General features: G+C 51.3%; 1 protein-coding gene across 1 annotated transcript in view; it reads right to left on the bottom strand.

Annotated features, from left to right (window-relative positions):
* Positions 1–13,754, bottom strand: part of bsna (bassoon presynaptic cytomatrix protein a) — a 71,511-nt gene that overhangs the window by 10,248 nt on the left and 47,509 nt on the right. Inside the window, exons 6-11 of the mRNA XM_056594814.1 lie at positions 12,433–12,912; positions 5,443–10,776; positions 4,411–4,578; positions 3,719–3,975; positions 2,310–2,853; positions 1,830–2,252 (exon numbers count right to left, since the gene is read on the bottom strand). Of these exons, the coding sequence (XP_056450789.1) occupies positions 1,830–2,252; positions 2,310–2,853; positions 3,719–3,975; positions 4,411–4,578; positions 5,443–10,776; positions 12,433–12,912 (7,206 nt within the window). The remainder of the gene's footprint in view (positions 1–1,829; positions 2,253–2,309; positions 2,854–3,718; positions 3,976–4,410; positions 4,579–5,442; positions 10,777–12,432; positions 12,913–13,754) is intronic.

The following is a 13,754-nucleotide window of genomic DNA, read 5'->3' on the forward strand; positions in this document are numbered from 1 at the left end:
GGGTGTAGACAAGGGTGGGGAGACGATGGGATGTGTAGAGGAGAATCAAGAGGGGAAAGGGTGGACGAATGAATGAAATGGAGGCAGATTGTGGATGGTGTCAACATCATGAAGGATGAGCAAGGATGATGGAGTGGTATTGGATGGAGAAGAAGAGGGATTCAGAAAAGTGAGGAGTTTGATAGAGGTTGGGAGGAAGGGAGAGTATCATTGAGGTACATTGTAGAATAACGGATGAGGTGAAGGGGATTCCCAGAGATGAGGAATACGCCATCCATGGGAGATGGAACGGATGAATGTGTTGAATGATCAAGTGATGAGGAAGTGAGGGAGCAAATGGAGACGCAGAGGAGGAGGAGAAAGCATGAATGACAACAGGTGGACATACGTGTAGGACACAGGGAACGTAGACACGGGAACAAGGACAATAGGACAGGAGCAAAATCGGTTGTTAGATCACATCGATATGATATCAAACACAATCAGTGTACAAGTCATGAATCCAGACATTCCTGGAACATGTGTTGTACTATGACCAAAACAGAAAATATAAATATATACATATGTTTTTAGATATGTTGCAAAAAACAAGCTAAAGAATTGTTCTAAGGAAATGTTTTCTCTCCATATCTGATACTTTCTGTCTAGCCACCTCCAAAGTAACACGGTCAAAACAATAAATCATATATTACATCCACAGGGTGGAAAGACGGCAGACAAACCAAGTGTGTTTTTCAGAGCTTCATAAAAGGGTATCAAAGGTTAGAGAATATCGATTTCACAATTCTCGGTTGTTTGAGTCATAAAAATGTGTATACACAGCAGGTTGTTGGTTTAAAGACATGGGGGTGTAGAAACCACAGGAGATTACGCCTTTAGGCCAAATGTTTCCTCTTCATTATTCATTTATGGTTCGTAATATTATACTTCAACACAGGAAAACAATACAGTGCTTGGGTTGCACTGTTGAAATGTATTATGTTATCGAAAGCTCCTCTTCGTATGAAATACGTCTGGACTCAGTTGGTGAAAGTACACACCAGACATGACAAATGGGTCGATTTCACAAACAATAATCTCAAAATGGAACTTTAAAGTCTGTTGGTATAAAATAATGTATTTTTCTCCTACAACACCTTTAATGGAATGTCATCTGCGACAGCGCACTCGGCTCACACTGCGGAGTCTATTGTGTTGTGTGGGCTCTGCTGCATCTCGGCTCGAATTAACATCCCTTTTTCCCTGGTATTTTGGCAAATAACTCTACCATGCATCTTTCCACAATGGGAGGCCAGCAACGAGCCGCGATTTGCCACATTCTTTTTTCAAATTGTGTTACGAGTACACAAGTATCTATCTTATATGAAGGTCATTAAATAAGTAACCCATATGGGTTGTGTTGACAGCCGATGGCTTTTTGTCAGTTCTATCTGCAAATCTGCTTCATTGCAAAGGTGGACAACTCTGTTGGAAAGCCGCTGTCGGAGAACTGATTAGATTGAATCATCATCTGTACTAACGGCTGGCATCTATGTCCAATATGACTACAATCAAAGACAACACTAATCGGCAACACAAAAAATGCATTGAAATATCTTCGCAGGTGGTAGGAGTCACTGTATGAGAGTACTCTATTTTACTAGAACTATTTTCTATTCACTGGTTTCCAGACTCTGAGTGTTCATTTCAAAGACCAATTAAAATCCTCCTGCTTTCATTAAACTAAGTTAAAATGGACCAATCACATTGTAGGATCCAATCCATGGCAACAACACATGCATGGCTGTGGCTCAGCGTGTGCGCCGTGCGTCCCTCCCCTCTGACCGTACCTGGCTCTGGAGGGCCTGCTGCTGGTACAGCGACAGCCGGGCCTTGGTGTGTTCGTCTGTGGTGGGGCTCAGGGACTTGGGGTCCGACATGGACCTCTGGGTGGTCTTGATGGGCCGGGGCACGGAGGGATGGCGCTGGGGCGACTCGGCCGTGTAGGACTTCTGCTGCGGCGTGACGTGCGCCTTGTTCAGCCGCTCGTTGGACAGGGAGCTCTCCAGCAGACGGTGGGGGGACACGGGCGACACGGGCGAGTACAGCACCTGCGGCGACTTGGGCGTGCCCTGCTGCTGGCGCATCACGCTGGACACGGACTCGTTGTGGATGTGGTTGTGCTGCTGGTGGTTGATGTCCAGCGGGTCGGGGCGCCGGCGTTCGAACTTCGCCACGTTGGCCGCCATCTGCTGCTGCTGCTGCTGCTGCTGCTGCTGGAGCTGCTGCTGTTGCTGTTGGTGGTGGTGTTGGAGGCGCTGCTGCTGGGCCTGGAGGTCCGACGAGCCCGTCTGCTGGGAGCCGTTGCCGGTGGAGGACGAGTAGGGGCTGACGGTGGTGGGCACGCTGAGCTGCGGCGCCACCACCCCCTGGGACTGGGCCTCCTGGTCGGTCTGGCACGCCAGCGACTGCCCCTTCTGGGTCCTCTCGGGGCCCGAGATGTAGTGCACGATCTCCACCTTGTTGGGGTCCGGCAGCGTGACGTGGATGGCCGGCGACACGCGGCCCAGGTGCTCCACCTCCGTCTGGCAGGACATCTCCCGCATGGTCTGGCTGGACATGCTGGAGGAGGCCATCTTGGAGGAGGTGTCCGTCTTGGCGTCGGTGGCAGTGGCGGTGGCGGCGTTGGCGGAGTTGGTGTTTGTGGAGGCGGCGGTGACGGAGGCGTGGTTGTTGGACTCGGAGTGGCGGGAGAAGCGCGAGCGCCTGCGTCGCGGCGGCTGCTCCCACTCCACCTTGTCCTCGTCGTCGTCCGTCTGCACCGAGCAGTCCACGCTGCGGCCGCGCCGCCGCGGTCGGTGGCGCATCATGTACCTAGACAGAAGCGAACGAAGGCAGGATGAGAGAGCGCAAGGAACAGGTGCATCATGTACCTAGACAGAAGCGAACGAAGGCAGGATGAGAGAGCGCAAGGAACCAGATGCGTCTCGAAGGCGGAGAGAGGATCCTGCACTGTAGCATTATCCTGAACTACACATTTTCTACGCAATTTGATGTTCTCGTACGTCCTATCTGCTGTGTGCGCCAGTTCAACAGTCCGTGGAGCAAAAGGGACAAGAACATGACAAGAAGAACGACAGCAAAGCTAAGGAGAATAAATGTGGAGTTTTGCGACTTCCAGTTTGACAAATCAATATCGGAAACGTGAAACGGAAACGGAAATCCCCAATCGGAATTTTCCCTCCCTCTCTCGCGCTGCTGAACCCACGTCAACAAAACGGAGATCTCTTCCTCCAAAGTCCCTGCCACTCCCGAGACAATAACTCAATAACGCTCATTTCGAGCATCCCGTTGTGGGCGTGCAGACATGAGATGAGAACGCCTTGGAAAGTTGGAAAAGGGTGATATTCACACACTAACACACATACACACACACACACACGTGCATGCACACAGGCGCGGCCCTCCCTACAGGCGGGTCAGGCGGCCGCCTAGAGCGCCATCTAGAGGGGGGGCGCAAAATCTAAAATGCGCGAAAAAAAAAAAAAAAAAAATCACCCATTGGCCACGTCTCCCCGTTAAGAACACGTGCCGCCCCCCCCCCCCCGTCAACAATCGCTTCACCCCCCCCCTTCCCCCGTCAACAATCGCTTCATACACCCCCCCCCTCGCCTAGAGCGCCAAATGTGCTGGGGCCGCCCCTGCATGCACACACACACACGCACGCCTCCATCTGTACCTCTCCTCGCCGTCCTCGTCGTCCGTCTGCACACAGCTGTCCACGTTCCTGCGGGAGGCGGAGCCGTAGAAGGACACGCCCTCTGCGTCGCCGCCGTCCCGGGGCAGACGGCCCATGGAGCTGTGCTTCCTCATGTTGCTGCGGCTCTCCGCCTGCTCCTCGTGGCTCCGCAGACACATCTCCGACGAGGAGTTGGGGAGGGAGTTGGAAGCCATCTGGTCGACGTAGGGATGGAGAGGCTGTCCGGTGACGTCCCTCTGGGGGCGGGGCAGAGGGAGACAGGGCTGTTTACATTCTGTTAATCTGGGATCCTGCAGTGTGTTATAGCAGGACGTCTGGGGGGGGAGACGGCAAAGTGCCTTGGCTAGGAAGAAGACACTGAAACCGCCTTGTTCCCTGTTCCGGGAAGGAGATATTCTAGTGAAGGAACTCATTCATGTCAGTAGGTGAAGCGTTTAGTAGAGGACTTTGAGACCTTTGTTTCTAGAGAGGCCAGTCTACACTGTGTTGGGTACAGACACTTTTTATAAGAACGTCCGCACAGTATGATTCGCATGATTCGTGAATCCGATTTCAAAGGAGAACACAATGGTAACATTGCAACCCAACCCTCCTCACCTTCTTCCCACCAACCCTCCTCCCCCTCCCCAATCCTCAGTCCTCCTGACCTTCGCCCCTCTGCTACTCCTCACCTGCAGGCCCTGAGCATTGGCCGTCTTCTGCCTCTTCTGCTCCTGCAGCTGCTGCTGGAGCTGCTGCTGCAGGGACTGGATCTGGTCCAGCTGGGACTTCTGTTGGGCCAGCTGCTCCCTCTGCAGGACTAGCTGGTTCTCACGCTCCTGCTGCTGCTGCTGCAGAACCTGAGGGAAGCACACGCACACGTAGAGTGATGAGTGAGGGCAAAGATGAGGAAAGAGAAGGGCCAACACCAAAGCAATTGACAACCTCTGATTTAACCATGTAAAGCCATGGATTAAATACCTTTGTCTGGGCAAATGAATTAGTTTGATCGAGTATACAATGGATTAGTCTGATATTCTACTGCAAAAAATAAGGCGCAAAACAAGCATGGAAGCACAGCGTTCACGAAGCACAGTGTTTACAGACAGCGAATTGCCATTCTTAAGTCATTCATAAATACACAGTGAATGCATGTTTCTCTCTGGGTTTGAATGTGAACGAATGGTTAATGGTGGATTGTTCATACTGTAGGATGTGAGATGAATATTAGTCATTCAATCTCTACAGTATTCTTTTTTTTTAAGAAATGAGTGATCCACACCTGTTTTACTGATTTAACTTGAAAGATTTTCAACTGCTTGTTCTATCAAAAAGAAGAAAATATCTCTCATTAGATGTTTAATGGACTACAGTATACACCCATGAGACTGCCAGTAAAACACTGATAAAAATGTCGAAAACTGCAGCAACTTGCTTTTACATCATATTTTCAAATAATCAGACATTTATTCTCTTTTATATCCAAAATATCTGCATTCACCCTAACTATATCCAAAGTTACATATTGTAATTACATATCGGGAAAATCATTTATTTTTTTAAACAAAAATCAAATCATACAATTACGGATAATACCACAAACACAGCACGCAACACAATACAACACAACACAACACAGCACAAGACAACAACCAGTCACAAAAAGTAAAAGAAGACAAAAATCAACAGAAACTCAGCGTGCATTTCTCAACAGCGCCCTCTACCTGTTCCTTGATGGTCTGCAGCTCCTGTATTTCCTTATGCACCAGCATCTGCTCCTTTTCCCGGTGGTGCTTCAGCTCGATCCTCTCCCTCTCCAGCTCCTCCTGGATCCTCAACTGCCGCAGCTTCTCCAGCTCCACCCGCTCCCTCTCCATCTGCAGGAGCTGCTCCTGCTGCCGGTGCAGGCGATCCTCCTCTGTCTCCCCTTCCTTGTGGATGGCTCCTGGCGGAGGGAAGGAAGGAAGGCCTCCTTGAAGGGGCATGCCACCGCTCAGTCCGGTGGGCCCGGCAGAAGTCTGGTTGTAGACCTGGGTCTGGTGTGCGAATTGTTGTTGCTGATGCGAACCTGCCATCTGTTGCTGCTGCTGCTGCTGCTGTTGGCTGTTCAGGTGAGCCTGGGACAGATTGATGGGCTGCTGCTGGGGCTCTGTTGTCGGCATTGAAACTATGCCTGGGGTTGAGCTGAGTGCCCCTGAGGAGGGGGCTATATTGGCACCTTTGCCCAGATAGACGGGTCCGTCCTGTACTGCAGTAGTAGTCGCTGACGCAGAGGACGTTGATACAATGGCACTGGTTGCTGGTATACCCTGGAACCCGTTTGGCACTGGGTAACGGAACGGTGCCTGTCCGGATAAGGGTGCTCTGGGATTCATTGGCAGCCTGCTTAGACTGGCCAGGGGTATGGGCGTCATGTTTGCAGGCGGGTAAGGCCTATACGCCCCTCGTAGCATCGGACGAAGCACTGAGGACGGCTGGGTGGTGATGGGAAGTGTAGAGGCGATAGGTGTGTTGATCGTGGAGTAGATCATTCCATCGGCCGATCTTATAGCAGTGGGGTACAGAGCTCTAAGGCTGGCCTGTCTGGCATTGATAAGGTTGGTAAGAGCTTGATTGTGAGACATTGGCTTCCCATCTGGCCCGAAAAGGAGGTTGGGTCTGATGCCTAAACTTGCTGCGAGTCTGGCGGTCCCAGGGCCTGAACCTCGTCCCAAGCTGCCGTACTGCATCAAGTCAGGGTTGCTTCCATAGCGGTCAATGGTGTTGAGGGCTGCACACATGCGGCTTATCTCTCTAGCTGTGGTGGCACTATACTGAGCCAAGTTAGCCTCCTGAAAGTTGGCTATATCACGAGCAGAGTATCCGTAGTCCGTGCTGATATTAGACAGGGAGTTGAATCTCCGTATTGGCAGGGCCTGGGCTGTGATGTCCCCTCCATGTCTTAGATCGGTATAGGAGCCATACTGCATTCCCATGAAGCCGCCTTCATAGGCTTGTTTCATGACATTTTCATCCATGGCAAGATCTGCAGTGGTTTGGAGTTGGGGGTCTATTTTAGAATGGTAGGCCTGCAGACCAGGGTCAGATAAGTTTGTGTCAGACATTGATGGCTGAAGCCTACCAGGGTAGGGCAAGGTATAGGCCTTGCGTCCATCCATGGGGTATTCATGGTACCTTCCAGGTTGCCTTTCGGGGTCAGACTCGTAGTTTAGTGGTGGTGCGGAAGGAGGCCTAACGCCCTCTTTCTCTGCCTCTCCTACACATACTCCCCCAAATGGAAGCCGGTAAACCACATCGCAGCAAGCTGGTTGGTCTGATTTAATCTGGCCTCCTGCCAGATCCATGGCATCTTGGCCTTCCTCTACCTTTACCAGCTGTGTCACTGGCCCATACGGACCTATGCTTCCATCCATTTGTACAACCATGCTGTGAGGGGATCCGACCCCAGTAAGACTCATGACACCAGGTGTATTTGGATTTCCTTGCAGCTCAATTGGACCATTGCCATACATGTCAGGGTTGAGGGGAGCTGAAATAGCACTGACCACAGTCGGGGCATTGCCGTTCTGGCTGACCAGCATGTCCTTCTTCAGTAACGGTGAGATCTGGCCTGTGATGTTGTACCTTGCCATGGCAGAGGCATGTTGCTGCTGATGCTGCATATGATGATGATGTTGCAACTGTTGCTCCAAAATCTCTTGCTGCTTCTGCAACTTCTCCTGTTGCCTTTGGAGTTCCTGCTGCTGTATACTGAGGTCATCAAGTTTGGCATCGATTTTTGGTATGGTGGGATCAATTTGGGGTTGAACCATGTGGTTGTGAGACAGACACATAGCGGGACCTATTCCCTGGCCCAGGTCCACCCGGTTCTGAAGGGGGTCGCCATAGACTGAGGGGTGTTGAGGTTGTGTCATGAACATTGAGGCAGCCACCGTCACACTCACGGTGGTGGGTGTGGTGGTCTCCTGAGTGTTGAGATTCATTGTTAGAGGTTGGATAATGGTGGAGTGTCTACCCCCCTCGGGTCCACCGTGGTACATCCGGCTTTCAGTGGCAAGTGAGGTGAGATCCATTCCATTGTCGGTCATGATCACAGGGGTCGATTTGGTGATCGTCCTTAGGTCTACCACACTGCCTCCATGGATCATGTGTCCTTGCTCTACCCTGGAAGTTCCAGGAACAGTTGAAATACGACAGAGGGATATGTTATCCATAGACATGGACCCTCTGCTGTATGTGTTAGTGGGGGCCACCATGCTGGTTCCGACATTGACTTTCTCCACCCGTTGAGTGCGGTAGAAGCTCTGTGTAGGTGAGTGCTGCTGGAAAGGGGGAGTGTCCGGGGGGCTGGCAACGGGGGAGTACGCCTCAAACGTGGATTGACGACTGAACCGGGTAGGCGAGGATAGAGGCGAGGTAGCAGTATTGACTGTCATGGGCCTGGCTGGGCTCGAGGGTGGGGAATACCGAGTATCCTGCGAGGATTGTTGCCTGTGGAGCCTTGGCGAAACGGACCGGTGTGATGATGTCTGAGTTGCTTGAACCAACACCGGAGAGGAAGGCCCCGAACCAGCGGACTGTAAGCCTCCTCCTGTGTGAGTCTGGGTAGAGAACTCAGCGGTGGCCCTTCTGGATGGGGAGCGAGTAGGGCTCTGTGGTGGCGGCGATGGAGAGAGAGGAGGGCTGGTGCTTCGGTAGTAAGTGGTATACTTTGGAGACCGAGGCTCAATGATTCTCTCCGTAGAAGATGCGGCACCGTCTCTCACGTTTCTGGTCTCGCCCACTCTCCTGGTTATCACCTCCCTTTGGCTGTACGCCTGGGTGATTTCCGCTATTTTGCTGCAAACACTTGAGACGGTGGTCGTGGATGTAGCCGGGCCACCTGTGTGCCTGCTGTGTGTAGCAGACGTGGTTGTGACAGTGTGGCTTGTGCTGGTCTGGGAAATGGTTACCGCATCTCTGGCAAACACTCCATATGCTGCTATGGTGGTTGCAGACACGACTGGAGTCATGCCGTTCTTTCCGGTCTGGCTCTTGATCCGGTCTTTGTTGACGTCCTTGGCTGAGAAGTGCTGCGTGACACGCACATCGGGAATCCTTCCTGCAGTCTCTGCAAAAGAGACTGGAGCTGAGACCTGGGTTGGACTGGTTCCTGGTGTGAGGAGGGCGTTGTTCTGCTCCAGCAGCTTGGTAAATGCCGAGCTTGTGTCAAGAAGTTGTTTTTCTGGGTAGGAGCTCTCGATTTCAATCTCCACTTGTGCGTCACTTGCCTGCTGCATCTTTGTGATGTTCTGGGACGTCTGTCGGATCTCCTCATAAATATCTTGTTCCGTTTCGGCTGCCTCGTTGTCATAACCGGTCCTGTCTTGACTATATTCATCCTCGTCCTCATACTCATCTCCATTGATTTCCTCCTCGTAGTATTGACCGTGTCTTCCATGATGCTGCTGCTGCTGCTGTTTCTGTTGTTTCTGAAGCAGTTCCGCCTTCCTCATCATCTCCTCGTACACCTCCTCGGCGCTCTTCAACGGTTTGGAAGTCGAAGATGGTGCCACGGTGGTGGTTGTGGTTGAGGATTTCTCAACAGGAGAGTAAAGCGACATGAAGGTAGGTAGGTTGTACTCGCTGCCTGATTTGTAGAGCTTCGATTCATATCCCTCTGCCTCCGAGTCGAGACTCTGAGGGGAGTATTCAGAGGCTGAAGATCGATGGAGCTCTTCCATCTCGGCAGCCTGCCGCAACTCTTCAGTCGGGGAGGCGTCTTCGATCGGTGAGAGGTTGCTGGGCGGCGTCTTTGACCTCTCCCTGCGCCTTTGGGCCCTCAGCTCCTCTTTGTCTCGTTTGGTCTTGCGAGCGGTGCTCCTTATCCTCTGCTGTTCCACCTCCCTCATCTTCTCCTGCTCCCTCAGCAGCTCCTCCTCCTCCCGGAGCTCGTCCTCCTCGGAGGAGTCCTCGATGGTGGGGAGCAGGGAGCCGTGGGAGCGGTGGCGGGCCTTTCTCTGTTGCTTGGCCTCCTCCAGCCGCTGCCTCCGGCTTGGGCTGCTGTCGCTGTCCTCCTCCATGGACGAGATGGAGGTCGGGGACTGACCCGAGCCGTAGGACGAGGAGGTGGGCGGTAGGGTGGAATAGGAGTCTCCTCTGGAGCGTTCTTCCGGGGAGCCCGTCAGGCTCTCCATCTCCAGCTCCGGCTCACGGTCGAGGCTGAGGTCGTTTTCGTTGGCCAGGTCCATGTCCCGGCTGTAGCTGTTGGTGTTGTTCAGCTCAATGGTCTTGAAGCGCCGCAGGCCTCCTTGTGAGGACATCTGGTCGTCCTCGCCCTCCTCCGCCGAACCCTTATAGATATCCGAGGAGCTCTTGGAGTCCTCCTCGAAGCTGCTCGAGTGGTGCTGCAGGCGTCTCTTCTCCTTGGCCGTGTCGGCGGGGAGATGCTTGAGGTGGGCCTTCTTGGGCTTCTGGTAGCCGTAGCCTTCGTCCTCCTCGTCCTCCGCCTCCGCCACCTCCTCGTCGTCCTCCTCCTCGTTCTCCTCGTCGGCGCTCATCTCCATGATCTGCCTCCTCATGAACTCCTCGTCCGTCATTGGCGGCGGCTCCGCGTCCTTCTCCTTCTTCTTCTCCTTCTTGCCTTCCTCCTTGGCCTCCTTCTCCTTGGCCTCCTTCCGCTTGGCCTCCCAGTCCCGGGCATCCTCCTCCTCCTCCAGGATGTCCTCCAGCTCCTCGTCCGAGTCGTAGGCCTCCGGCGTGATGGACAACGAGCGTGGCCTCTGCTTGCCCCGGTCGTCCAGGTCCCGGTGCCTACGGCCCTTGCGGTCGCTCTTCTCCTCCGAGAAGCTCTTCTCCAGCAGGGGCCTCATGGAGCTCTCCAGCTTGGTCATCTCGGAGGGGCTGGGCGGCGAGCCCCGCCCGCTGATGCCCCTCTCGCTGAGCTTCATCTCCTCCTCCTCGTGGATCAGCCCCGTGATCTCGCTGTGGGAGCTGGAGATGCCGTCCGAGGAGTAGCCCGTGTCGCTCAGGCTCTGCGGGCTCCGCGACAGATCGTGGGTGCTGTTGTTCTTCGTGTCCTGCAGGGGGAGAGATATAGGGACAGAGACGGAGAGAGAGAGAGAGTAAGCGACAGAGAGAGAGAGAGAGAGAGAGAGAGAGAGAGAGAGAGAGAGAGAGAGAGAGAGAGAGAGAAAAGGAGTGAGGGAGGGCAGTATGTTAGAATAAGGTTTACATGATAGAGGTATAGAACAGTCTAACTTAGTCCTGAGTTTTGAAACATATTTTTTAGATCTAAGCTTTTTAATCAACCATATTTCCTATAGCTATGAATCACACTAGTTCAAATTCTACAAATAATATTTCAATGCAAAATGAAATGATTTGCATAAATTATTATTATTTACAATAATTATCTTCAAATTCTTCATGAGCAGAGCCATTATTAGAAATAGTGTATCTGTTAATTGCAATTCTGTTGTTGCAATAGAAACAATAAAGTTCACATTTAACTTCATCTGACTACAATGCAAACTTTTCTCCTTCTTAACGTATCTATTACATGCCAAACCTGAACCTCAAAGAGACTAACCTGGGAATGTACGGGGTGTAAAACAGATGCAGGGAGAGTGAAACGGTGAAATCAACACAACATTATCAGTGTTGACCATGTTACAGGTTAACATGTTATTTGTCAAGTTTATCCGGGAGGTTTCTCACTTCAAGCCCTGCGTACAGGGTAGATTCCCAGCCACGGGGCAACCTAATATTAGCATGAGTTCAATGGATGCTTTGAAGAGTTAACATAATCATCCTTCATTCATAATTCAGCAGGAGCCAGGGCTGCCACGAGTAAGATAAGGGACTATTAACAATCCACCACTCGTGGTCTTAACGTCGTTTACTTCTACGACTCATCTTACTGTCACTCCCTGGCTCTTTGAATGCTCTCTTCTCTTGTCTCTCTGTCTTTCTCTCTCTCACTGTTTCAACAGACGCACAAAAAACACACGCGCGCGCACACACAAATGCATGCACACGTGCACACACACACAAACACAGACACAAACACACAGACACACACACACGTACACACACACATGCTAATCTGCCTTTATCTCAATTTTATCATTATTACAGCATAATCTTTGTGAAAAATTATGGCATGAGGAAATTAATCTTTTGTGTGGAAAATTAATGTTTTGCTGGCAATAGCAAGCCGTTGAATATGATTCAACAAAGGATGAGTAAATAGGACAACACGTTACACACACAAAGAAAGGATAGTGCTAATAGAGATGCATTAAGCTTCAACAAACAGGGAGAGAAAAACATGTAAATAATCATGTTTTGTTATTCATCATGTGAATTAATTCAGCCTATTTGCAATTATTGGACATTGATGTTTTTATATAACGTAATTGTAGGCTAAATATTTATGAATATAATAATCTAGCTGATGCCAAAACAACATTTCTCACGAATGAATTGAGAGCATCAGAAATCAATTCATTCAGTCTTAATCAGCCTGTAAGTTGTTTACAGTCAGAAGAATCGTGCTGCTCTTCTTTGACTGCAAAGCATGCTGGGTATCAGACGGCGACAACATGTACAAAGCTTCATCCTCATCTCAAGCACTGAAAATAATGAATGAGCGTGACATTTCCCTCGACCCAGACACGGTTAGCGTGGAGCAGCACATCAGCGACCGAACAAAGAGAACGGCCGTGACTTACATCATACTGTTTGGACTTCTTCCCTTCCTTCATGGAGCTGATGGGCTCCCCTTTTTTCTGGCTCATCTTGGGGTCTTTGGTCAGCTGGCTCTCAGGCTCTGTCTTGGCCTTCTCTTCCCCAGTCTTGGGCTGCTTCAGGCCCTCACTAGGGAGCACTGGTACTGCACTGGTGGTGGTGGTGGTGGTGGATGGGGCGGCGGTGGTGGCAGGCTGTTGCTTGGCCGCCGAGGGGGCGAAGGGCCCACTGGCCCCGGGCCCCGTGTGAGCCTTCGGCTGCTGGGGCTGGCTGGCCTTGGGGCCCTGCAGGTTGGTGGTCGCCTTGGCGAGGGGGCTTTGCTGACCGACGTGCGACGGGTGGCGGGGCGAGCCCATTGACTGGTGCTTCGGAGAGGGGTGGAGAGCAGGAAGTGGGGGCTCGTCCAATCCGCCGCCCGACATCAGCCGCTGGGTCTGGCAGTTGAGACACAGCCACTCTTTCTTCTGCAATGACAAGACACACAGGCGCTCGTTTGAAGGCAGTCAGCGTGTGCGTGCGTGCGTGCATGCGTGTAGTGTACGTGTGTGTGTTTGTGTGTGCGCGTGTGTTTGTGTGTGCATTTGCACATGCGTGTGTGTGCAAAGCAACCTACTTACTTGATGTGAACATTCTGCAAAGGATTTCAAGCATCATTCCGTTATGCATGAAGATTTGGGCCAAAGTGTGTTTTTTTTCAACCTTTAAGTGTGTGTGTTTGTGTGTGTGCGCAAGTGTATGTTTGGCCTAATAAAATGCCCTCGGGTTCCGCTACTTAGCCTATTTTTTAATAATCTCTCTCTCTCTCCCTCTCTCTTGAATATAATACAGACAACAACATACAAATAACCCATTCAACCTACATCATACTTCAGACAAGTGCTCACTTCAGACCGTCATATCTTTGAGGGGTTGAAAAGGTCTTCCCGCGTGCGTGTGTGTGTGTGTGTGTGTGTGTGTGTGTGTGTGTGTGTGTGTGTGTGTGTGTGTGTGTGTGTGTGTGTGTGTGTGTGTGTGTGTGTGTGTGTGTGTGTGTGTGTGTGTGTGTGTGTGTTTATCTGAAGCACCTACTGTACTTTATCTCCTGGAGCCTCAATGTCTTCAAGCATTAGAGGAGACTCATTAAGTGTTTTATATTTGTATGTAATTTGTCATTTCTATTTAATGAGCCTGGAGCTCAACCATTAAGTGCTGTATGGCTGAACTTGAAACTGATTTATGATATGACTAAATCATCTTACAATGAAATGCTCCATTTGCCCCTGCACTGAAGCGTATTCAACACGATTTTCTTACGTCTGTTCCACTG

This window comes from Gadus chalcogrammus, chromosome 7 (genome assembly GCF_026213295.1).
Source record: "Gadus chalcogrammus isolate NIFS_2021 chromosome 7, NIFS_Gcha_1.0, whole genome shotgun sequence".
Taxonomy (NCBI): domain Eukaryota; kingdom Metazoa; phylum Chordata; class Actinopteri; order Gadiformes; family Gadidae; genus Gadus; species Gadus chalcogrammus.